This window comes from Pseudoliparis swirei, chromosome 7, assembly GCF_029220125.1.
Source record: "Pseudoliparis swirei isolate HS2019 ecotype Mariana Trench chromosome 7, NWPU_hadal_v1, whole genome shotgun sequence".
NCBI classification, from domain to species: domain Eukaryota; kingdom Metazoa; phylum Chordata; class Actinopteri; order Perciformes; family Liparidae; genus Pseudoliparis; species Pseudoliparis swirei.
This window is the reverse complement of record NC_079394.1, coordinates 16,225,827-16,250,322: the sequence shown is the minus strand read 5'-3', so window position 1 is coordinate 16,250,322 and position 24,496 is coordinate 16,225,827. Positions and strand designations below refer to the sequence as shown.

Genomic DNA, 24,496 nt, shown 5'->3' with positions numbered 1-24,496 from the left:
TCGGCCGCATGAGGGAGACACCGTCCATTTAGAGGAAAAGAAAAATTAAAAATACTCAGAGGACGAACTGTCGACGTCACCACGGAGAATGACCCCACCACATCCACGCGCCGCTTCTGCTCTGTGTTGTTATTTGAATGGCAGGACGGGGAAGAAGAAGAAAAAGGCAAACGCTCCCGTCCGTGAATGACTGAAGGTACCGGAGACACTTTAAACTACCTGTCTGTCTGTGACACATCCGGTCTGAGCCGAGAGCGCGAGAGACAGCTAGAGAAGAGCCGTTAACGTCAGGACTGATTTTCTGCATCACCCGGTAAGCTAATAGTAACGGCTAAAAGAAACCGTCGGTGTCTAAGCTAGCTCACGCGACCCGGCCGTTAATTGACCGTTGAAACGTTTATTAGCAAGTTACCCGGATCACCGCGCGCGCGGTTAGCGTCACTAATGCGGAACGGGCAGTTGAATGAAGACGTAGAAATGGAACTAGTTCAATGTAGCGTCTCATTGATTTGTTCGAGTGCTCTCATTTAGTTTTTTGATTTTATGTGAGAATAATAATTTTGTAAAAACTGAACGAGGGAACTAGTCACAACTTCAGAAATAAGCCTATTATTATTATTTATTTATTTGCACAAATATTATTTGTATTATGATTTGTATTAATATTATTATACATATTATTTTCTTTAATCTAATTTGTATTATTATGATTTGTATTAATATTGTCAATATCATTTGTATTAATATTATTTTAATTACGTGATAATTACACAGCATGTATGGTGTTCAGCTGTGGTTCAGTGGTGGGAGTAGCTAGTATATCCTCTACTAAGTACTATTGCCACACTGAAAATACTCCACGATAAATTAAAGTAAAGGGACAAATATGTATCCGCCAAATGCACTTAAAGCAAAAGTATTGATTGCGCCGTCATCATTTACTTGTGAAATGTCTATAAGTCTGTGCTGCGAGTATAAAGGGGAGAGAGATGATGGTTGAATGTAATGGGGGGAAGGGGAGAGAGATGGGAGGATTTTAACCCATTACATGTCATTTAGCTGACGCTTTTATCCAAATCGACTTACAATTCATACACCAAAGACACAGTTACAGGGAGCAATTCAGGGTCAAGTGTCTTGCTCAAGGACACATCGACTAGGACGGGGATCAAACCGCCAACCCCCTGATTGAAAGACAGACCTGCTAACCACTGACCCACAGTCACCTAGGCTGCTGTGTACCCTGTGCTCTACCAGGCAAGCCAGGATGGACTCACTCTTTACTCCATTTTTTATACTGATGTGTAGTTTATTCCACAAGAATGCATCACATTCTCTAAGATCTTGATATGTTTGTAGCGTTGCTGTCCGGAGAGAAGCACATATCTCTAATATCATCATAAACAGCAGCCCTGTTTTCAGCTTTGTGACAATGCGTTTCTCAGCTGATCCAACCGGCGTTTTAAAACTGTTTTAACACTTTATGCAAAGATCTAAAATCACCACAATACGGGGTTTCACTGGAAAGGCAATGACACATTATACCCTGAAAACTAACTAAAGCTGTCAGACAAATGTAGTACAATCTTACGTCTGTAATATAGTCTAGAATAAAGTTGCCAGTATCCAGTAATTATCGTTCATATTATCATGATAAACCTGAAATAGTCATAGGATGTTCCAGGTTGGAGAAAGTTTTGGAAAAAGTTGGAAAACTGTTTGATTATTGAAGTTTTTAAACCATTCGTGTATGTTTGTCATCATCCAAAGAGCAGACATGACAGCCATTAAACATTCTTTACTTTATACTTTGTATTCATCGTGGTCAATTTAGACGCCACTTAATATTCTCATTTTCCGTGTTCATACAGAGTTCGGAGAGGTTCATTATTTCATGGAATTCCATGAAAATTAATGAGAAATGTGTGAAAATCCCGAGCAATGCGGTAAAAAAGAAGAAAACTTAAACATAATAAGATGACTGGTATTAAAAATATTGCTCATGCTGTTAAAAAAGTAAAACAATTTTTTTTCTTACTATTTAAAATAATATTGAGTTTATCTTATGGTTTCATGTAAGATAATGTTCTGCTAAGTAACTAGAACTGCAGCTGTTAAGTCAAATATTTAACATTACTTCATGAGATGTAAAAAAACAACCAGCACAGGTTCTCCATGCGCTCCTTCTGCATCCGACCTCTGACCTCTGAGCTGGCCTCTGGGTAACAGTGATGGGCTGACCCGGACCAAACCATGTCTGAACCCTTTGATTGGTTATCGGTGAATGGTGCTTTGTTGCACACTCGGCATGAGTGGAGAACATTGACGCTGCGCTCGGTGAACCACGCAGTCGTACCATCTGCCCTCTAATGACGGGCTCGGGTTAATGACATCAGACCCAAGGCCCGACAAACAGTAATCATGGACCTTCGGGGGTGGGGGGTGGGGGGTGGTGAAGAGCGATGATCCGATGCTGCGGCTCAACCTGCTACCCCCTCGCTCCATATATATAAAGTGACCGGAGGGTTAAGTGTGTTGACATGCCAGAGTCTGCTTTGAGGAACGGGCTGTGTCTGCTGTTTGTGTAGACTAAAAGGTACAGTACGCTTTATGCTTAAGAATTACAACTGACCCCAGAACAGCTGAGAGGAGGAGCACGAAGGAGAATAGTTTCTGAGGGCTCTTTGAGCACTAATTCTTATCACAGGCCTATTTGTTGACCGTGCTGGAGGACTGGAGCCTTCTGGAGAGTTTTATGGTGGTGACCAGACCTCACTAGATACATAATTATCATGATCTTTAGACTTGAGATGATTTGCTGCTGCTCTTGTTCTTTGTCTTGCATGGTAAACTTCTTCTTTTTTTTTAAACAAGCTCTGTCAGCACAAAAAACTCTGAGGTTGTGAAAGGCATCCTTCACTTATATTTATTTCTCATATTTTGAAGACCAAAACCATTAAATGAAGAACCCAACTGGTGGACAAGCCACACATCCATAGTGTTGAGATTTTTTGCAAATACCGTTCTCGAAGGAAGACTTCTTTAAAAAAAGATCCAATAAGTCACTTAATTCGTCTTGCGCCCTTCTTCTACTTCTTATTTTGTTTTTATTGCAGCAGAATGGGATTACAAAGTAGCCATAAGGCAATGTCATGAATCAATGGACTGCATCAATGATGATGTGAACGCACAGGCGTCTGCTCTTGAATTACACCTCCAAAAAGTTTTGTGTACACGGTTTAGTGTGCTTTGAAAAATCTTTGTTGACAAAAGAATATTGGTACAGCGCGTGGTGTAACGGTACAGTGCGTATAAGTGCAGGGCTCCAGACTGCGACCAAATGGTCGCATTTTGCGCCTAAAATTAGACACAGTGCGAGTACATTTTTCATCAACTCGCGCATGCGCGACCAGTAAATTAGCAGATTTCTTTTTTTTGTTCTTAAATATTTTTGTTGCTTACAAACTTGTTCTACACTTCAGCCCACTATAGTTAGCGATAATGCCTGAATGACTGGTTTGCTAACCGACATTAACTCCAGAAGAAGAAGAAAGGAGACGAAAACCGAAGAAGAAGGCTGGCCTGTGTGTGAGAGCGGGGGGGGGGGCTAATGTGTGAAAAGAGGCGCACCGCAGCGGAGGGCCGCAGAGTGAGAGGTCCACGAGGGGATCCTCACCACCGAGCGGCGTCCCCGTCCCCCGAGTTGAATCTCTGGGTCAACTCAGCCGACTCTCACATGTCAGCCCATATAGACTGATGCTCACGGTAAACACATTGGATCGGGAGCGCGCGAGGATTTTGATAAAGTTAGCGGAAGGATTTAAGTGACAACATCCGGTTTTGCAAAGTTAGCGGAAAGAACCACGTGAAACAACATCCGTTTATCAAAATAAGATGTCGACAAATCATACACGAACATATAAAAGTAAACAATGAACTGATGTATCTTTATAGATCATTTCTGAGATTTAGCTTAAATTATGCTAACATTAAAACATTTTTACTGGACCAAGGAAGAGTTTATAAAAATTAGTCAGTCTTTTGTATGTTAAGAAAAATCCTGTAAATAGATTTCCCCAAGAGTTCCAGGAAATGAATAATGCAGATGTGTTCCATACATATCTGAAATCCCCTACAATAGCAATCAAACAATTTTAATGTATCAATTAGGACATTTTTCAAAGTAAAAGTCCTAAATGTTTAAAGAAATAGGTAATTTCTTTAATGTTTGAGTTGCTTTATATATGTATTTCCTCAGTCCTAGGCAATAATGCTACACAATAAATAGAATACTTCAATCGACTCGGTGATCGGTATTATCAGTGATCGGCAGATACTGATTTCAGTGATCGGTGATCGGCACCAAAAACCTGATCGGTGCATCTCTAATCATAACATCATCAAACCCTAGATGGTATTGAAAAGAGAACGTGCTGCATAGTAATATTTATTTTTGATTCCGTTTCCTAAAAGAAACTGCTTTCTATGAATGCATTCAATCAATGGGTGGGGGGGGGGGGGGGGTGGTGAGAGTGTGCTCACCCGTGTGCGTGCATCACGGCAGAACTTCGATGTCGGCGCGCGCATCGCTCTGTCACGCGAGCCGAGAATTGTTGACGGGGGGGGGGTAGACGAAAATTACAGAGTGGCGGGTGGAGATTTTACCCTGTTATAATGGTAGGGGAAACACTGGAGTTGATAAGCGTGTCTTTTTGTCTGATCAATACACAACTGTGAGGTGCGTGAATGGACAGAGCAGCCAGCTGCTGATCACTCACTCCATAGCTCGACCTGCACGGACAGACGGTGCGCGCACAGCGCGCCAACATTTTTTTTGGGGAGCACCGAAGACCCATTTTGACCCAGGAAAAACCCTGTGTGCGCCCCTAAATTTTCTGCTTGCGCCCCTAAAATTTTAAGTTAGGGGCCACTGTGCTCCTAGTAAAAAAAGTTTGTCTGGAGCCCTGAAGTGTGTTAATCAGTAATAGCTTTCCCCTCGAGTTTGCCAAATTTAAAACCACACCTTGCTAATATAGGTGTCGTTAACTTTTATCTCACTTTTTTATATAACCCTGAATTACTCACCAATTAATTTCATATGGCGAGTTGGTTTAGAGTGGCGACGGTTTCCACGGTTACATACATTCTGGCAGAACTGTTCCCTCCGTAGTAGCTGTGTCCAGTCATCAATGTTTCTGTGCGTTTTGTGTTTGAATTGGCAGAAAGATTTTATTTCTGCTCAGCCAGGTGGGCCATTTCTCACCGAGCTGCGTTTCCACAGGTGTGACGTTATCGCTGATAGCTTAGTGGCCAGATGATGAAACCTAATCGACATTTATTCACTCCAGCACTTTTTCTGTGTTCTTGATTCATTGCATGTTTGCTCACGGCTCGACTGTTTGGTTTCCATTCCATTCTCCATACCAATTATCCAGCGCTGGAGCCGATCCCAGCTGACATAGGGCGAAGGCAGGGTACACCCTGGACAGGTCGCCAGTCCATATATAGAGACGGACAACTATTCATTCTAGGGCTGCAACAACGAATCGATAAAAATCGATTATTAAAATAGTTAGCAACGAATTTCATTATCGATTCGTTGTGTCGCGCGATTATTACGGCGCTCAATAAGTCGCGGAGTATTAAAAAAAGTTGAGTTGAGCGCAGAGCGGCGCAGGAGAAACAAGAGCAGAGCGGAGAGGAGAGACGGAACGCTGCGTTGTGAGAGCCAATCAGCGCTGAGCTGCTCCTCTGTTGATGAATCTAATTGGCTGCTGCTGCTCACGTGGCGCTGGAAGCGGAAGTCATTCACGTAGTCGGAGACATTCACGGAGCTAAGTGCGCCTACGGGTGACGTTATGAACCCAGACACCAGGGCGCTACATGTCACGACGTGTGTGGCATTTCCACAAGAGTATAACGTAGAAAACGTGGTTATTTATTACGTGGCGGATAGCGGAAAATATTTTTCCACGGAGAAAGGCAACGGAGATAAGCCACGACGCCACTGTGAGCGCTGCGCTGCGCGTGCAGACAACATTTAACGGAGCGGAGCAGCGCGTGAGCTCTGATCGGGCGCTCTTTTAATGAAGTATCGATACTAAAAATATGCTAAATCACATCGTGTTTAACGTACGGGTACTTTGTTAGCATCGCTTCACCGTTCAGCGTGACAGCAGCAGATGTAGCGGACTAACATTCAAGCTAACCTAACTTCCCAAACGCTGTCGACATCTGAACGCTGATTGGCCGAGACGCGACACGTCCCATCAAAGATGTTTTATTGCGAAGAGCACCACTTCACATTTTTTCCGCGTCTCACTGCAATCTCAACGGCAGCGGGCCAGGTGAAAAAAATAATAAATCGTAACGCGTCTCTGATATTGTTCAGGGGGCCACATGGGGACCACTGCTCAGGAGAGGAAAGCTGTCAGTCTGTTTGTGACGGGTTCATCACCATGGTGACCAGTGAACAGGGTTCATCACCATGGTGACCAGTGGATCTCCAGGACCTTTCCATGACTTTAAACCACATTTCCATGATTAAACATTTTGTGAAAACTCTGTCTATACGTGACAAAGTGAGAAGATGTAGTATTTTAAATAACAATGATAATTCCAAAGTATACCGTATATATACCGTGTAAATTAAAATTTGAATAAAACAAATTTGCATTACTTTCCCAAATATTTTGGGATTTTATTTTTTTCAATTACTTTTCTAGGCCTGCTAATAGCCATTTAAAAATTCCATGACTTTTCCAGGTTTTCCATGACCGTACGGACCCTGTTTTGAATAAAGGGTTGAAAATTAAAGTTTTTTTGTTTTTTTATCCGATTAATCGATTAATCGATAAAATAATCAACCGATTATCAAAATAATCGTTAGTTGCAGCCCTAATTCATTCCTAACATTCACACCTATGGGCAATTTAGAGTTGAATTAACCAGACCGTGGACATAGGACGTTTTGACTGGACTAACTCCACACAGAAGGACCGCCCAGACCGGGAATTGAACCCACGTCCCTCTTGCTGTGAGGCGACAGTGCTAGCCACTACACCACCGTGCACTACCTCTTCGGCTTCCTCATCTGCTTAACGGGGCTTTCTAAGAACGGAGGAGAATCAAGTGTGAGTGTTTTGGGATTGACGTAAAGCAGCAGACAGCGGGTGACTAAATATCTTCAATTTTCAGTCCTCTGTCGCTGACTCTCTTTTCGAAAACTCTTATTTAAAGGGTTCGTACGCTCGTGGAAAACCTAGAAAAGTCCTGGAATTTTTTTAATGGTTAGTTCCAGGCCTGGAAAAGTCATTACAAAAATATAAGAAACCCCCAAAGTTTTGTAAAAGTCATGAAAATTTGTTTTATTCATATGTTCATTCACACTGAGGTTTAAATAATTAATATGCTTTTTAAATGAATGATGCTCAAAATATAAGCCCTGAACGCACCTTAACTGAAAAGGCCTAAATGTTTATTCTTTTAATCTAACTATTGTCTCTCATTCATTTGTGTCATTTAAGTTTATATTCTGTATGCTTTGGAATTCTAATTGTTAGTTTAAAAAACGACATTTTCTCACTTTTTCTTGTCTACGATGAGATTTTAAAAATATAAAATTTGGTTTTAAAGTCCTGGAAACCCATTGTGTATGAACCATGATCTTTAACGTCGCATCAGAGGCCTTTTTTTCCCGAGACTGCAGACTGCCCCGCCCCCTTTAATCTCCCACAGCCACAAATAGGCCTTGGACTCCCAGTGTGAGTGTGCGGTGACATCGCTCTGATCGGACGGGCTGACATTGAAAGAGCAGATTCTGGAACACGAAAATACAAAATAAGGAAGGTTGTGCTTGTGTAGTCCAGAGAGAGTCGTGGTTATCATCGAGGTGACGGGGCGCCGTTTAACAGGTGCGCTTCCTCACTGGTTATCACGTCTGTATGCTGAAACACATGCGAAGCCGATGCTGTGTTTCTAAAGAGAATATCAATATGTCATAACAGTAAAACAGGATTGTCCTCCAATAGCCCTGTAGTGTTGACATTTTAAATTTCAAAGTATTTCAATGAGTGCCCTATGAAGAGTTAAGTACTGTAATGGAAGATTTGACTGCCATCATTGTCCACTCTTGGCACCATGACCCCCTCCTGGCTTTGACCTGAGCTGCACTAACAAGAAGGAGGGCAAGGGTCAGAGCTCCTGCAACGTTTACAAGGATCGTATAAGCAAGTGCTGCTGGGGTGAAAACGAGGAAAGACATTGCACTCTTTCCCTATTTTCTATACACTTATTCCCCCCCACTCAAGTTCAGGATAGTTCATTAGAGGTAGAGAGAGAGGGAGAGATAGAGAGAGGATGCAAGGCATGCAGGAGAGGGTGACTTGTCAGCTCTGAGATGAAAATGCTGCAGATTAGAAGTAGGAAAGCACAGACGGATGTAGATTTTTATCTGGGGAAAGTGGACTTTCTCAAAACTGATATACCTCACATGAATCGTGTGACCTGCACAAACGCGTGAATCCACTGAGCAGTATTGGATTTGGTGCCTTGCCCAAAGGCTTCTCAGCAGCACACTGTATGTAAGGAAGGAAGAGGCTGTCTGTTTCTAGGAAGAGCCAATAAAGCTGGAAGCTGGCATTTCTGGTTTATTCTCTTCTTCACTGCCTCTTTTTATTTTCCTCCCTCCTTTCCTATTCCTTTCTCTCTCACCAGTGAGTCGTAACCTTCGTTTTATACATCTTTCTGTCTTTCCTGCTCTCCTCCACAGTCCACTGCCCTCCTGAGGAGCTCCCGCGCTCTCTCAGGCGTTTCTTCCTTCGCCCCCCCCCCCCCCCCCCCCAACCCGAATCCCTCCCTGCTCCCAGCTAACCTGTGGGCATCACTCGGCTCGCTTTGAGCCTCAGGACGGACAGACTCACTACTCAGGTGCTTAACGCACACAAGCTCTATCATTAGAGTCTCTGTAGGAAAAGGTGAGGGTTAATTCACATAAAAAATTAATGGGGTCTGTTTGTTCAGTGGAGCTGCAGGGTGCACTGAAGTGTGTGTGTGTGTGTGTGTGTGTGTGTGTGTGTGTGTGTGTGTGTGTGTGTGTGTGTGTGTGTGTGTGTGTGTGTGTGTGTGTGTGTGTGTGTGTGTGTGTGTGTGTGTGTGTGTGTGTGTGTGTGTGTGTGTGTGTGTGTGTGTGTGTGTGTGTGTGTGTGTGTGTGGCAAATGCACACAGAGAGACTCACAAATGCAAACACAAAGATTCACAATTCCGCACAGTGACAATTAGCAAATATATATTCGATTTACAAATGCACACAAAAGGATTTACAAATATATTAAACTCACAAATGCACGCAGAATGAGGGCGACATCTGATTGGCTACAGATAGTGAAGAAAGAAAACCCATTTGGGGGATTCTCAAAAAGCCACAAACAAATACATAGCAATAAATCCAAATAGAAATGCAGGAATATATTTAAAATATCATTTTTATTAATTTTTTATTTATGTCTCCATTTGAATGTATTTGTGAATTGTTCCGTGCGCATTTGTGAGTCTTTGTGTTTGCCTTTGTGCGTCTCTCTGTATGCATTTGCAATTGTTGAGACTGATCTGACCCCTCTGGTAGGTGTGTTGTCTGGTGTGCGATAATTGTGTGTAGTTGTGTGTAATTGGCAGCTGGGTTTCCTCCTCCGTGGCTGTGCTTTGTGCTAATGGTCTAACAGTGGGCCTTTGAGTGGACGCTGGGTGTCTAATTTGCACTTAAGCTCCTCCCCTTTCCTACTCAACAATTTACTATATTCACATGCCTAAAGCTGATGGAATAGGGTTGTGCATCAAAGTTTTTGAGTACTGCTCTACAGTCATTTCGTCTTGTATTTATGATTGTTGGTTAACAAAAACTTGGCACCAAATGTTTCTTCAAATATTTTGTTCTTGCCTATTAGTTGATCGGATTATACTTAATTTAAGTCTTGATTTTAATGTTTTATTTATGCAATGTTTACTATGCAACTGTATATTTTGAGATGGGTCGAAAACCTAATTTTCAAATGTCTTTTTGTGTTGAAAGTATTTACATTGAGTCCTTTTTATTCCCACGTGTGTAGTTTTAGAGCGTGGTGTTTTCTTGTGTGGTAGTGTTAGGTCAATATTTTTCTTATTCTCTTCCATCCACAGATCGACGTCCGCCAGCCGGTGAAGACGCCATGCTCATCCGGTCCCCTCGTGGCCGTGCCGGTACATCCATCGCCCTCCTCGGGTCCCAGCTGATGTTAGTTCTGGCGGTGCTGCTTCTGTGCCCCGTGGGCCGAGTGACATGTCAGGGGGAAGGTCGGACGCAGTCCCCCACCCAGGTGCTCCAGGACCTGCTGTCCCGCTACGGAGACAACAGCACCATCTCGGTGCCCCAGCTGCGCTCGCTGCTGGCCCTCATCAGCCAGGGTCAGGGGGACGGGGGCGGGGACGGCGGCAGCAACGTGGCCGAGGCGCCGACGATAAACACGACTCCAAAATCCAAAAACAGCTCCAAGGTGAGAACCAACTTATCGTGTGTTAGTGTTAGAGTTCAGGCAAAAGTTGAATCTATGCACAAGAACCCACCATGTTTTGGTAATACCTTTTTTTTTTTTTATGTCAAAGGATTGAAATATAATAACTTACTGTAAAATTCAATCAGGGTTAGCAATGTCATTGTTGCACCGTAACTGTTTGAAACCCTTTGATGCTTGGAGATAATTGATTAGTAAAATCTCATATCAGGGTTCGTACAGTCCTGGAAAAGTCTTGGAAATTAAAAAATGATTATTTCCAGGCCTGAAGAAGAACTAAAAATAATCCTTAAAGTTTTGGAAAAGTCAAGGACATTTGTTATATTCATATGTGCATTTACACTGAGTTATAAAATAATGAATATGCTTTTAAAAGAATGATGTTCAAAATATAAGCCGACGTACGCTCTTTCATACTCGCAATTTTTTTCCGCGCTGCATGTAAACGCACCTTAACTGAAATGACTTAAATGTTTATTCTTGAAACACTGATAGTAAGAGTACAATATATGAAATGATAACACCAATCAATATGAATAAGAATAAATCAAATAAAAGCAGTAAAAAGTCGACATCAAATAAAAGCCGGTCTGTATAAATAAATGATAAGAACATTAGTTTACTGAATCGACAAGCCTTAGAGCCTCATGTGATGACCACTGGAGGTTCAATGCAAACGCATGAAGGAAGACCTGCAGTCTCCACTGTTGTAAACGATGTGCTATACCTATCGGAACACTATTCGTTCTTATGCAGCTAAAATGCCATTCACAAAATCTCAATAAATTTGTCATAGTAAAATAAAGTATTACTGTTACTATCTTTGTCTTCACATCAAGAATGTCTGCCGGTATCTCGTGTTTCATTGTTTTGAGGCGGTGCAAGTTAGCTGTGTCAATACTAAGCTAAATAACATAAATGAGTCACGCATCCTTTGGTTTGGCTCGTCCTTCAATCGTCTCGTAGTTTCTTTGCCAACAAAAAGTCAGGCGTATTCACTTAGTGTGGCTTCAGCTGTGAGTCTAGTGAGGTGACAGTCTTCCCTGCTCTGCTGAATATGTGCACATGTTTGCTCTACCCTCTGTGCACATGTTTGGGCTATCCCTTTCTGTACTCTGAGTTGCTGCTATGGTTGGTTGATGTGGGCTCGTCTTAATCATCCCGGGTTGGACCTGAAATACTCCCTAAACGGGGGCAGCGGCATTCTTTATTCTTATTTTACCGGTCCTCGAGGCCGAGCGTTCTCCATATCACTCGTGTCCCATCTCAGCGGCCTTTGCTCCACCAGCAGAGAGGTCATCTGACCTTTGATGGGGCATTCTGTCCACTTCAATAGGGCTCTTTGACACAGATGAAAGGATAGCATGTCAGGGTTCGTACGGTCATGGAAAACCTGGACAAGTCTTGGAATTTTAAAATGGTTATTTCCAGGCCTGGAAAAGTCATGACAATGTGTTATATTCAGATGTTAATTTGCACGGTGTATATACTCTATGCTTTGGAATTGTCATTGTTGGTTAAAATACGAAATGTTCTCACTTTTTCATGTGTACATCCAAGATTTCACAAAATGTTTGGTCATGGAAATTTGCTTTTATAGTCCTGGATTGCATTTGTATTTATGATAGTACTGAAAGTTGTATACAGGCTTTCTAAATACCACCCCGGCCTATAGTTGATGTCTCTCCCCTCAAGTCGCTCCAGGAGAAGGTGTGAAGCCAGCGTTAGTCCTGCCTGGGAGAAGAAGGAGCCACCGCTGCCAGATAGCTGACATATTTAGCATATTTCCCAAGCTTAGTGTCGCGGGTGATTGACTCATTCGCTGACTGCTTTTGGATAGATTTACTCTGAGCAACGGCGGCAAAGTGAAAAACTCTTCTGAGAAACGAGATGGAGGAAAGAGAGGTGAAGGTCACGTGTAGTTCAGACGCTGGAATGTACAAGCGGCGTTGTGTATGGAGGACTTAAAATGACTTGATTATAAATAAATGCATGAATAAATACAAGAATAAATAAATAGATGCTCAAATAAATGTATAAATAAATACAGAAATAAATAAATAAATGCTTAAATAAATGTATACATACATAAATAAATGCTTAAATAAATGTATAATTAAATACAGGAATGAATACATATAAGTTATAATTCAACAGGACATAATTAAATAAATATATTTCTACATTTCTGTATTTCTTCATTTATTTCTATCCCTATTTATGTGTCCACACGTATTTCTTCATTTATTTATGTGTGACATTTATGTGTCCTTGTATGCAAATGAGCTGGGGCGGTCCGAACCTCTGCCTTACTTTCTTTCTTGCCTTACTTTATTCCTCCCTATCTTCCTTGCCTCCTTGCCTGCCTTCCTTCCTTGACTGCCTTCCTATCTTACTAGCCTTCCCATGCCTCCTTGACTCCTTGCCGGCATTCCTTCCCTTCCTTTCTTCCCTTGCATCCTTGCCTTCCATCCTTCCTTCCTTCCTGCATATGAAAGCATATGATAAATAGCAAATTCTCAGATTTGAGAAACTTTTTCTTCTTGAGATATGACTTAAATGATTAATCTCTAATTACTTGAATCTACTTTTTTTGTACTAAATTTAATTTAAGTTAAAGCTCACTCACATGTGAGCCCACAAATCACTCAATACACACCCGGCTAATTCAATTGTTTAAAGTGAAATGTGAATTTCTGTTGGCCAACCACCTGGTTTCTTTGCCCTCAGTGCTTGCCTGCAGACACGCTGGCCGTCTACAGCATCAGCGAGCAGTCGCGGCTGGACGGCCAGGGCTTATGGGAGCTTTGCCCCACCATGCTGCAGCAGCTGGACGCCGGCACCTGCAGGGCGCAAAAAGAGGAGGAGTCAGTCATTGAACCCGCCCCCAGGCCCACAGACGGCGAAGGTGAGCACAGACCCGTTACCGATCATGAATATAACAATGTTAAATGCTATTTGTCTTATCATGAGAACACTTACGGTTGTTTTTGACTTTCATGAAATACATCTGGTGATATTCTACATTGTATTTGATAAACATCAACAAATCCAATGAACAGACCGAAGCCAACCAATGAAATGATCCCACTAGAAGTATTGTTTGTGTAGCCAAAGCGTGATGGAGTTATTCCCAAAAGTGTCGATAAAAAATGCTTTAAAAATGCATCACTGAGCCACACTGTCACACTTATTTCCTGCTCCCATAAATATTCATTAGTGCATTCTTTTAAGTTCATGAGCGAGCTTTTAAATCAGGGGTGTCACACTCATTTTCACTGAGGGCCACACCAGCATCATGGCTGCCCTCAAGGTGCCGGTTGTAACTGTAACACAGTATAAACTACTCAAACATATTGTTGAATAACTCTCTTTGCATTTGATTATTGTTTATTTGAGTGTAGAAATATTCTCCATAAGAACATTTCTCTAATATTATAACAAATCCATTTCATTTGAAATCTTCAAAATAAAAGCACAGGATAGCTGTCTTACATTTCGTTAAGAAAAGGTAATCAAATGTCTTTCAAGCCGTCAGGGGTCACATAAAATGATGTGGCGGGCCGGATTTGGCCCGCGGGCCTTGTGTTTGACACCTGTGCTTTAAATGATCCTGGAAAGTTTAGCTGGGTGCCGTTGGAGAGGATTACGGGTAAAACTACAACTATGTATTTGCGCAGTTTGCCGGAGGTTTAAAGGCAAGGGCGGATCAAAACGTGACAAATAACTTTAGTCTTTGTTGTCACTTATCAGTACAACAATTTGTAAAGTGGCAAGTAAAAATGTACTTCAGGCAAGTAGAATTCTGACCTACTCAGGCAAGTAAAACAAAAGTTAGAGAGATGGACTAACGCAGCGATTCCCAAAGTGTGGGCCACTGGTGGGCCGCGAAGGTACTGCAGGTGGGCCGAGAGAGGTCATTTACAATAAATAAATAAAATGTTTTTAATTTTCAATTTTGAAAAGTTTGAAATTAATATAAAAATATTTATGATTTAAATTACGTGTTATTCTTTTATCTGACCTATTTTTCTGACCGCCAAACAAAACAATGTCAAATGGGACGCCCTCTTGTAGTATTAAAGTAAATATATATGAGCTCCGGAGAAAATGGTATACAAAACATACATTGTCGGTTAATACATTTTTAATCGGTTAAATTCTGAAGGTCATTTAATCATCCCTAGTTTATGTTTTGATCAGAGTTGTGATCAGCGCCGCCGCTCCCATAACGCGCACTACGCGCTGCGCGTAGGGCACCGAGTCCTGAGGGGGCTCCACAAAATAGGCAACTAAAAAAATCCTCATAGTTATAATAATTATAATGCCGATATTATTTCAGTCTAGAAATATTAGGCGCCTTTTAGGCATGTATATCACAAAACAGGCAGAACAAGAGATATATTTAATCGCTCAGCACCCCCCCGTTAACACTTCTCGGGTCGCATCGCCCTGCCGTGATGCGCGCCGACACATCCGCGCACACAGGTGAGCACACTCTCACTAGCACTAGCACCCCCCCCCCCCCCCCCCGTCGACAACGCTGGTTATGATTAAAGGCTTGGGTGGGCCGCAGAAGATTTTCAGATTTCAAATTGGGCCGCGGCATTCTTGAGCTTGGGAACCGCTGGACTAACGTATTGTTAGTTTGAGTCTTTTCATGGGATTTGTGAACACGTTTCCGCAGCTTTATCCATATTGAGTGTTTTTGCTACGTTGATGTCATTTGAGTGTTCTGCTGGGTAAACTTTGCTCTCGGCTGTGTGTTCTTCCCCATCCTCTTTAACCTTCTCATGTATATTTAAACTGCTTTGCTCCTTCTAGAGTGAACACATCCTGATTTCTGTCAAAGGTTTAACTCTGTGACACGTTTATTTCTCTTATCTTTCATCCTACTGCGAGGAGACCTTTCTTCACCAGATCTGAGCTGCAAACGATTGTTTTGTTGCCGAGAGACGGCGATATCGTGATGGAAGACAAAATAAGCACGCTCAGTTAAACCGAGGCTCAGATTGTATTTTTTTCTTCAGTTTGGCTTAAAAAACAACAACACGATCCACAAATTCTGCCGAGGTCGGCATATCTGGTGCGTAGCGGAGATCGTGTCCCGGTAAAGACGGTCGGACAGGACTCGTCTTTCCTTGACTGCTGACTCGGGGTAACTCCAGACAGACTGCCGGCCTTTAGAGGCCAGGAAGCCCTGTTGGCGTCTCCATCCACCTGAACACACCTTTGACTTCTTGTTGAGTGGACGTCATGTTGGCGTTGCAAGCAAGGCAGGACATTTACAGATTTTCTTAGGGGGCAATTTTTTCCCCTACTAATTGAAATCCAGGGGCATTTAAAAATAAATTGCGGGCACTTTTTGAAACTTGTGAAATAACATTTAACTTTTGTTCAAAAATAATAAATTTACTTTTATTTAGGTTTACAGTATATGAGATATTGTCATAGAAATTGCAATAATAAGACTATTGGACGATAGTCTACAGAATTCAAAGTGCTTTCTGAGATTCTTTTAAACAGAAAACATAAATCAGACAATCATATTCAATTGTATTCAACTTTATATGTCTTACATTATATTTCTTAGGGGTAGTTTTGCTCTTTGCCCTGCTGTGTTAGTGGCCGGTAAAACAGCTGGCTAGTGACGGACGTGGTTGACGTGTCCCGTGAAGTTCTGCCTTCAAGGCTGCAGTCATGTTGACTTAGTTTCCACCAAAATAAAAACATAGCAGCCTTCATAATGAATGTTGTGACTGCGGACGTCAACGGCTTCATAATCTCTCTGTCACACATTCTTACCTTTAGCCCAGTTCATCTCTTCCTTTGACAGGTGGATGAGAAATGGTTTCCACTTTTAAAGAGAGCTCTGGCTGTATCTCTCCCTCTCCACCGGCAAATGTGTTTTCCCTTATTATTTCACTCGCATGCCCTTCGCTCTCCTCACACTCGCCCTTGTAGACGGCTTATTTTGGCTTGAGAGCTGTTTTTCTCTGCAGGAGCTGTGAAAGGTTACTCATCAGCGGGGGGGGGGGGGGGGAGCCGTGGAAAATCATCTCTACTACAAAATCCCACTGACTTATGAATCCTGATCTTTTCTAATTAGATCAACTATCAAAAGACTAAAGCTAGCTTCAAATGTATATATATATATATATATATATGCAGATGTGGTAATATCTTCTCTTAAAGACAGGGCTGGCATTTTATTTGAGATGCTTTACTTGCTTCCACAAGGTCTCTTCATTCGTAAAATCCGGACCTGTATTCGCCGCGATGCAGATGACCCACCGCTCTATGTCTCCGCTTCAAATATTTTTAATACACAGTTTTAAATGCTTGTTTTCCTGAGATACTTAAGTTCTATTTATCTTAAGAAGACATCTGCCTCTTCTTTCACCACCGACCCTTTGTAATCCAGCTTTTGTTTCATTTTCCAGCCTTGGAGAAGTTCTCTCGCAGCATTGGGATGGATCATAAATCTCAATTTAACCTTTCTTTCCATTTAACTTTAACAGGTGCTGCAGCTTCTTGACAAAAAAATGCACAAAAACCTTCAACAAATGTGAAAAAAACCCCGTATTTTCTTCCCCAGGTGCCACTTAAAGCAATGGTTCCCAACCTTTTGTTGGCCGGGGACCCTTAAAAGCAAAGACTAAGTCTACTTGTGACCCAATAGTTTATTTTAGAGACAGAAGAGGTTCAACTATACAGTATTTAACAGCCAAATTAGAGAAAAGTCAGAAATAATTTATATATTACTATCTAATTAATCATAATTTCACCACTTCAGAGCTGAGTGAGTGAAGTGAACATCCAAAATCACACATGATTTTAGGGTTGGCAGAATTCAGCATTGCATCTATTTGATCACAACGTATAAAGAATAGACGTGCACACCTCCCAATGTGCATCGTAGTTCTGTTTTTTTTTTAACGCTCCACCTTCCTCTTCCATCCAACCTTCGCCGTCACTCACACCCTCTCCAGTGTGGGGCTTTTCTTTCCTGAGCGTGACGGTGATCAATGCCTTCTCCCTCACCGGCGTCTGCATCGCCCCCCTGATGAAGACGCGCTACATGAAACAAGTGCTCGTCTTTTTCATCGCTCTAGCCATCGGCACGCTGTACTCCACGGCCATCCTGCAGCTGCTGCCAGAGGTTTGCCATCCATCCATCCATTCATTCATCCATCCATTCATTCATCCACCCATCCATTCATCAATCTATTCATCCATTCATCAATCCATCCATTCATCCATCCATTCATTTATTCATCCACCCATCATTCATTCATTTATTCATCCATTAATCCATTCATCAATCAATCAATCCATTCATTCATTTATTCATCCATCCATGTTTCTATCTACAGCTTTTTAATGAAAAAAAATCTTTTGTCACAACCCACAAACTCTTTTGATGCTTTTTTAAAAACACACACAAAAAACAAAGTTCAGACTTCTCTTTACAGGGTTCGTACGGTCATGGAAAACCTGGGAAAGTCCTGGAATTTAAAAATGGTTATTTCCAGGCCTGGAAAAGTCCTGTGAAGAAAAAAAATCCCCAAAGTTTAGGAAATTTGTTTTATTCATATGTTTTAAACAATTAATATGCTTTAAAAAAAATTATGATCAAAATATAAGCTGGCAAATTTTCCACGCAGCTTAACTGAAAAGACATCAATGTTTATCCTTTTAATCTAAACTATTGTCTCATTCATTTGAGTCATTTAAGGTTATAAACTGTATGCTTTGGAATTGTCATTGTTAGTTTAAATATGACATTTTCACACTTTTTTGATCATGAACATTTGGTTAAAAGTCCAGGAACCCCATTGGTCACCATGTGGATGAACCCTATTCATTGGTCACCATGTGGATGAACCCTGTTCATTGGTCATGTGGATGAACCCTGTTCATTGGTCATGTTGATGAACCCTGTTCATTGGTCATGTGGATGAACCCTGTTCATTGGTCATGTGGATGAACCCTGTTCATTGGTCATGTGGATGAACCCTGTTCATTGGTCATGTGGATGAACCCTGTTCATTGGTCACCTTGTGGATGAACCCTGTTCATTGGTCACCATGTGGATGAACCCTGTTCATTGGTCATGTGTATGAACCCTGTTCATTGGTCATGTGGATGAACCCTGTACATTGGTCATGTGGATGAACCCTGTTCATTGGTCACCATGTGGATGAACCCTGCTGTAGTTCACTGTAGTGCCACATGTCGGTTTATAGAACTAGTGCATCTTCGGCCATGGGCTCCTTTAGCCTGTCCTCTCTTTCCTCTTCTTCCGGCCCTTTCTGTGTTTTTCTCTTGTGTTTTTCTCGGGCTCTAATAAGCACTCTCTGGTTTCACTCCTCACCTTCACTGCAGCGTCTGGCAGCGGCTCTCTGTTTGCGTGCCGCAGTTCATATTTTTGCATCTGTGTGTCTGCAGCTTTTTCTGGGAATGAGATCTAGGCCAAGTTTTTCTTGGAGAGAGAGTTCAGCTCTCTTTTCCACCACTGCAGCATGAAATAATAAATAAAAGAAAGCTCAACAGACTCGATCGTAGTGTTTTCACTGGTCCTTCAAATTGACAATGTGACAACCTTTCTACAGCTGCGGAGCTATTTGAAGTTAATTTGCCCCCTTTTTCGTGTGTGTGTGTGTGTGTGTGTGTGTGTGTGTGTGTGTGTGTGTGTGTGTGTGTGTGTGTGTGTGTGTGTGTGTGTGTGTGTGTGTGTGTGTGTGTGTGTGTGTGTGTGTGTGTGTGTGTGTGTGTGTGTGTGTGTGTGTGTGTGCGCGCGCGCCTTGGGGCTTAAGACAGTGACACAGATCCACTCGGGTGGACTAGGACAACAGTGTGTTTGTGTGTGTAGGTGTGTGTGCAAAAGTAAACTATAATTTTACCCTAATTGCCTCCCCTCTCTATCAGTTGGAGGACTGCTTCCCGGGACAACTGATTATTATCTTCCAATGCAAACTGACTTCTATTGACCCGTTCTGATCAATGGACAAATGACTGGTGTCTTTTTAAATCACTTCTCAGGTTGATTTAATTCTATTCTTCTTTCTGTTCAGGGATATAACTGGTTGGTGCTTTTCATTCTTTACCTTTTGTGATTAATGTGATAAAATCAGTTCTCAACTAACGACTTCTGTCTTTTTTTTTTTCTTTCTCTCCCCCCCCCCCACCCCCCCTCCCCCTCTGTCCTCTTCCTCCTCTCCCGTGATCAGTGTGGGGTTATGGGATCCTCTGTGTGACACTGATCTCTCTGTGTTCGCTGGTCGGGGCGTGCGTGGTGCCCTTCATGAAGAAAACCTTTTACAAGCGGCTGCTGCTCTTCTTCATAGCGCTGGCCATCGGCACGCTCTACTCCAACGCCCTGTTTCAGCTCATCCCAGAGGTAGTGGCGGCGCTCTCTAGGTAGTCGCAGTGCGAAGGTTGCTACGCGGTTTCCAGGAAAGAGGCGCCGAGTCGACATTGCGTTCACACGACGAGAGACTTAAGGGCTCGATCACACCAGACGCGCCTCTCAAAAATGCGTCGCTAGCAAAACCATTGATTCTCTATGGTTTGGCGCGTCTGAAAGACGTGGCGTGTTTTTCTTGCGTTTTTCAGGCGCGGTTAAAAGTTTAAATATTCTCAACTTTAAGTGCGAGGTGCGGAGGCGCACCACTCATCAATGTCACACTCGGCCAATGCAGCCAATCGAATCAAGCAGGAGGCTTTCCTTCCTGTTTTCCTGACGAGAACCTCATATTAGCGGTATTTAATTACGAAGAGTTTTATAATTCTAAATCTAAACACGACTCAAACTGACTCCTGCTCGGTCGGAAGTGCAACTGAAAGCGCTCGCCATCGAGACACAATTCGCGGAATAGATGGTGGTATTCGCCGTACTCTTTCCTTTCTTTTTTAAAAAATATCTTGAACCCAAAATCAACGGTTGGTTGCGCACGCAGGCCCGCTCCACAGGCGCACAGCGCTGTTTTGCCCGGCGCGTTTTTGGTGCGGCTGCGCTTTTAAAAGTCGCGTCTGGTGTGATTGTGCCCTAAACGCAACTGAGAGGCCGAGCGCGTGAAGCTCGAGTGCTTCATCTTGACTGAAGCTGCGGCCACACCAAAAGCGGTAAGAATTTTTCGGCGCGTTGAGATCCCGTACGCAAAGTCAACGTACAGATGGGAGATTGCGCGGCGCAAAAAAAATGCCTCATTCGCGGGGGAAAAACGCCCGACGCCGAGGCGCAAAAGCCAATCAGCGTTGAGCTGCTCCGCCGTTGGTGAATCTAAATGCTGCTCTAATGGCGCTGTAGAGACAGTTATTCAGACGTAGAGGTGAAAGTCACCGAGTTGTGTGAGGCTACGGGTGATGTCATGTATTAATACTAATATATATATATATATTCATTAATATTAATATATATATTAATATATACATATATATTAATATATACATAGATATATTAATATATTGTAGCGCTGCAGCTCGCAAAACCGAGCTGCAGCGTTACAAATCAAGTTTTGCAAGTTTCTCTTGAAAATGACCCCTAAAAAAAATACTGTTGCTTTGTCTCTCGTAGCGTGAACACAAAAAGTCCCAACACGATAAATTGTTTTATCGTGTTTTTTTAACGCCGTCTAGACGCCGGCGTGGCCAGGTGTACGGCTGCTGTGTAATTCATTGCATCAGTTCACCTGAGATTAATGGTAAAAGAAGAAGAAAGAAAAAGCATTCGTATACCTCAGTGTTTTGATTTATGGGATGTTTGTGTCTATTACATTCATAATTCAACCCGTCTTAGAATGGAGACTGCTGTGAAATATGTCTGCAATATCTTTTTGTTCACTAAATGTTGGAAATTCTTCTCTTTTTTTTCACTCTTGGTCTGAAATGAAATATCACTCTTCGTCCAAACAAAGCAACACACAACCTCTAATTGAAAATAAGAAGAAAAAAAACTGCTAAATTACATTTTGTCAGTTGTTTAAAATAAAACTTCATTTCAAAAATACCCATGTAAAGTGGTCACAGCGACGACAAGTACTTTTTCTTTCCCTGCATGGCCAGGCCTTTGGTTTTGACCCCATGGTGGATTTCTACGTGTCCAAATCTTCGATGGTGTTCGCCGGCTTCTACCTCTTCTTCTTCACGGAGAAGGTCCTCCGGGTGCTCCTCAAGCAGAAGAACAGGGTGAGTACACACACGGCAAGAACGATTTATTTAGATTTGACAAATTAACAAGACAGGACTTTTCTTTCTTTTTTTATAATTATAAAACCTTTATTTAACCAGGTGAAAACCCATTGAGATTAAAAAATAAAACACAGGCAGCAACATATAAAACACACAGTTACAAACAAAAAACACAGAACAAGACCAGTTAAAAGAAGGTAAAAGTTAAGAGACGGACACTTTCAGGAACAATACAATACAAAGCAAAGGAGAAACAAAAGGGTAAGGAACGTTAAAAAACAAACCTAAAATAAATAGAAAAAACAGCAAATTAAGCATTCGCACATAAGAACATCATCAAATCAAGTCGGTACCAGTGTTTTTAATCTGGCACGGCAAGGTCCAACCCAGAGGGGTCCACCGGAGGGGTTCACCAGGTCCAACACCGGTTTCCATATATTCCTTTACATTGTCATGGAGGTTGTATTGCCAAAATCCCCTTGTACCATACATTTTTCAGAGTTATAATTCCAATTTGCGTGCACTGGTAACACAGACACATTTCTTGCCAACATTTTTGTAAAACAATAATTTAACCCGGACCGTGTCATCGCATTGCTGTAATGTCTTCAGTGAGCCTTTCCATAGTACACTGTAGAGCCTCAGACATCCCAACCACCCCGTCACACACCGCGCCGTGTCGTCACGGTGCTCATTTAAACGTTTCCTCACATTATCTCTCTGAGCTCCACCGTGACGCACGACTTTAAAGGTTTGCTCTGCGGCGGGTTTTAAAACCAGTTGGGCAACATAAGGGACCGGCGGTTCAAGTTCAGTCATATCCCTCCAGGAGCTCACTTATCGGGGAGGGGATCTGAACGTTATGTAACACCGTTTCCTACCGTACTGCCGTACACACACGGTAGTGTCGACGGATACACGGGACACGTGTCCTTCAGTCTGGGGCTCCTGGTGACCTTTGACCTGCGTATTACGTCATGAACTAACTTTTCTTCTTCTTTCCTTTCTTAGTATTGTGTTTATGGCTGTGATGTTATCTGATTAGTTAGACATGTCAAATGCAGCTCAGACAGGTTCAATGTGTTTTGGTCTTTTGTCTCTTTGACACTTGGAAACAACTCTTTTCTGCTTTTTGTGTTGCATAAGAGCAGCAGTAGTTCTGATATACAGATATATATATGTATATATGTGTATATAGATATACGTGTATATATATATATATATTTATATATACTTGCAGATTTTCCTCAACATTATATTCTGAAGCAGTTTTAGTCAAATTCAAAAAGAGTTTTCCAGTGAGTCTGATTTTAATTCACAAAAAGCAGCATGAAAACTGCTGTACAGTGAAGTCTTCAGACAGTGGCGCCCCCTTGTGGTTACTGTGCTCTGGTTCATGTGCGCCAGCCACTATGACGAATAACTAACACATCCAATTACAAACCGCTTTCTGACCCACATTTGCTCCGACAATGCTGCCGTCATATTCTTTTAAAATTTTTTTGCTGCCCAAAAATTTACAAAAAGGACGATTAACAGCTGCAAATATCAAAGTCAAAGTCAAAGTCAGTTTTATTTGTCAATTTTCCATATGTGCAAACATACAGAAGATCGAAATTGCGTTTCTCTTCTGTCCAACATAAAGTGAATTGTGCAACATATAGACAACATAGAGTGCAAAAATAGTAAAAAACTTGTGAACATATAGACAACATAAAGTGCAAAAATAGTAAGAAACATGTAAACATATAGACAACATAAATTGTGCTAGCAGCATTCAGACATGTGAGTCTGAAAGAGGACGGAGTGGGAGGATGGGGAGAGAGTTCAGCTTCCTGACCGCCTGGTGGATGAAGCTGTTGGACAGCCTGGCGGTGTGAGCCCAGAGGCTCGGTATCTCCTCCCAGAGGGCAGGAGGCTGAAGAGACCGTGTGAGGGGTGGCAGGGGTCACTCACAATCGAGGTCGCTTTGCGGGTGAGGCGGGTGTTGTATATGTCCTGCAGGGATGGGAGGGGGGGGGAGTGAGGCACCCATGATCCTTCCAGCTGCCTTCACTATGCGCTGCAGGGCGTTCCTGCTGTGGTCTGTGCAGCTTCCGCCCCACACAGTGATGCAGTTGGTCAGGATGCTCTCGATGGTGCCGCGGTAGAAGGTGCACATGATGGATGGGGGGCTCCCTGCTTTCCTCAGTTTCCGGAGGAAGTAGAGGCGCCTCTGTGCTTTCTTTGCCAGCGATGTAGTGTTGGCTGTCCACGAGATGTCCTCACTGATTTCCACCCCCAGGAATTTGGTGCTGCTGACCTGCTCAATGTCCGCACCGACTTTAAATGTTTTTTAAGGGTGTGAGGAAGTTCCTTCATGAACATTTGGATAAAAGGTCACACAGAATCTCAGACTAATCTTTTCTGTGAGTGTTGACACCAAAAGCCGGCAGTTGTTTATTTTCTATCGGTAAAAAAAAAAAATGATATGCAAGACATGATCATTCTATTGTTTCTAAACTTTTTTTTTTATTGCTTACGGGAAAATACATAAATACATATGTATAAATGAACCAAAAGAAACGACAACATAATAAACACCTTTTAAAATAATTAACTTGATGTAGAATAAGGAAATTAAGTACAAGTTAAAAAAACATTTCTGACATTTTAGTTACAATTCAGAAATGGAGCTCTGGTTATTTACTAATTTTACAATCTCTTTATTTCATTGCGGATCAAAAAGGTCAAATACATTTTAAAAAATCATTAATAA

The 24,496-nt window shown here is 42.1% G+C and overlaps 1 protein-coding gene across 3 annotated transcripts in view; it reads left to right on the top strand.

Moving 5' to 3' along the window:
- Positions 1-108: 108 nt before the first annotated feature.
- The window catches only part of slc39a14 (solute carrier family 39 member 14), a 30,220-nt gene continuing 5,832 nt past the window's right edge, over positions 109-24,496 (top strand). The window contains exons 1-5 of one of the 3 annotated variants that reach the window (XM_056418587.1): positions 109-196; positions 10,175-10,527; positions 13,276-13,453; positions 19,779-19,948; positions 21,613-21,735. In XM_056418587.1, the coding sequence (XP_056274562.1) occupies positions 187-196; positions 10,175-10,527; positions 13,276-13,453; positions 19,779-19,948; positions 21,613-21,735 (834 nt within the window). In that variant the 5' untranslated portion in view covers positions 109-186. Of the gene's footprint in view, positions 314-10,174; positions 10,528-13,275; positions 13,454-17,537; positions 17,708-19,778; positions 19,949-21,612; positions 21,736-24,496 lie in introns of all 3 variants that reach the window. The other 2 variants (XM_056418588.1, XM_056418589.1) reach the window with 2 other exon arrangements.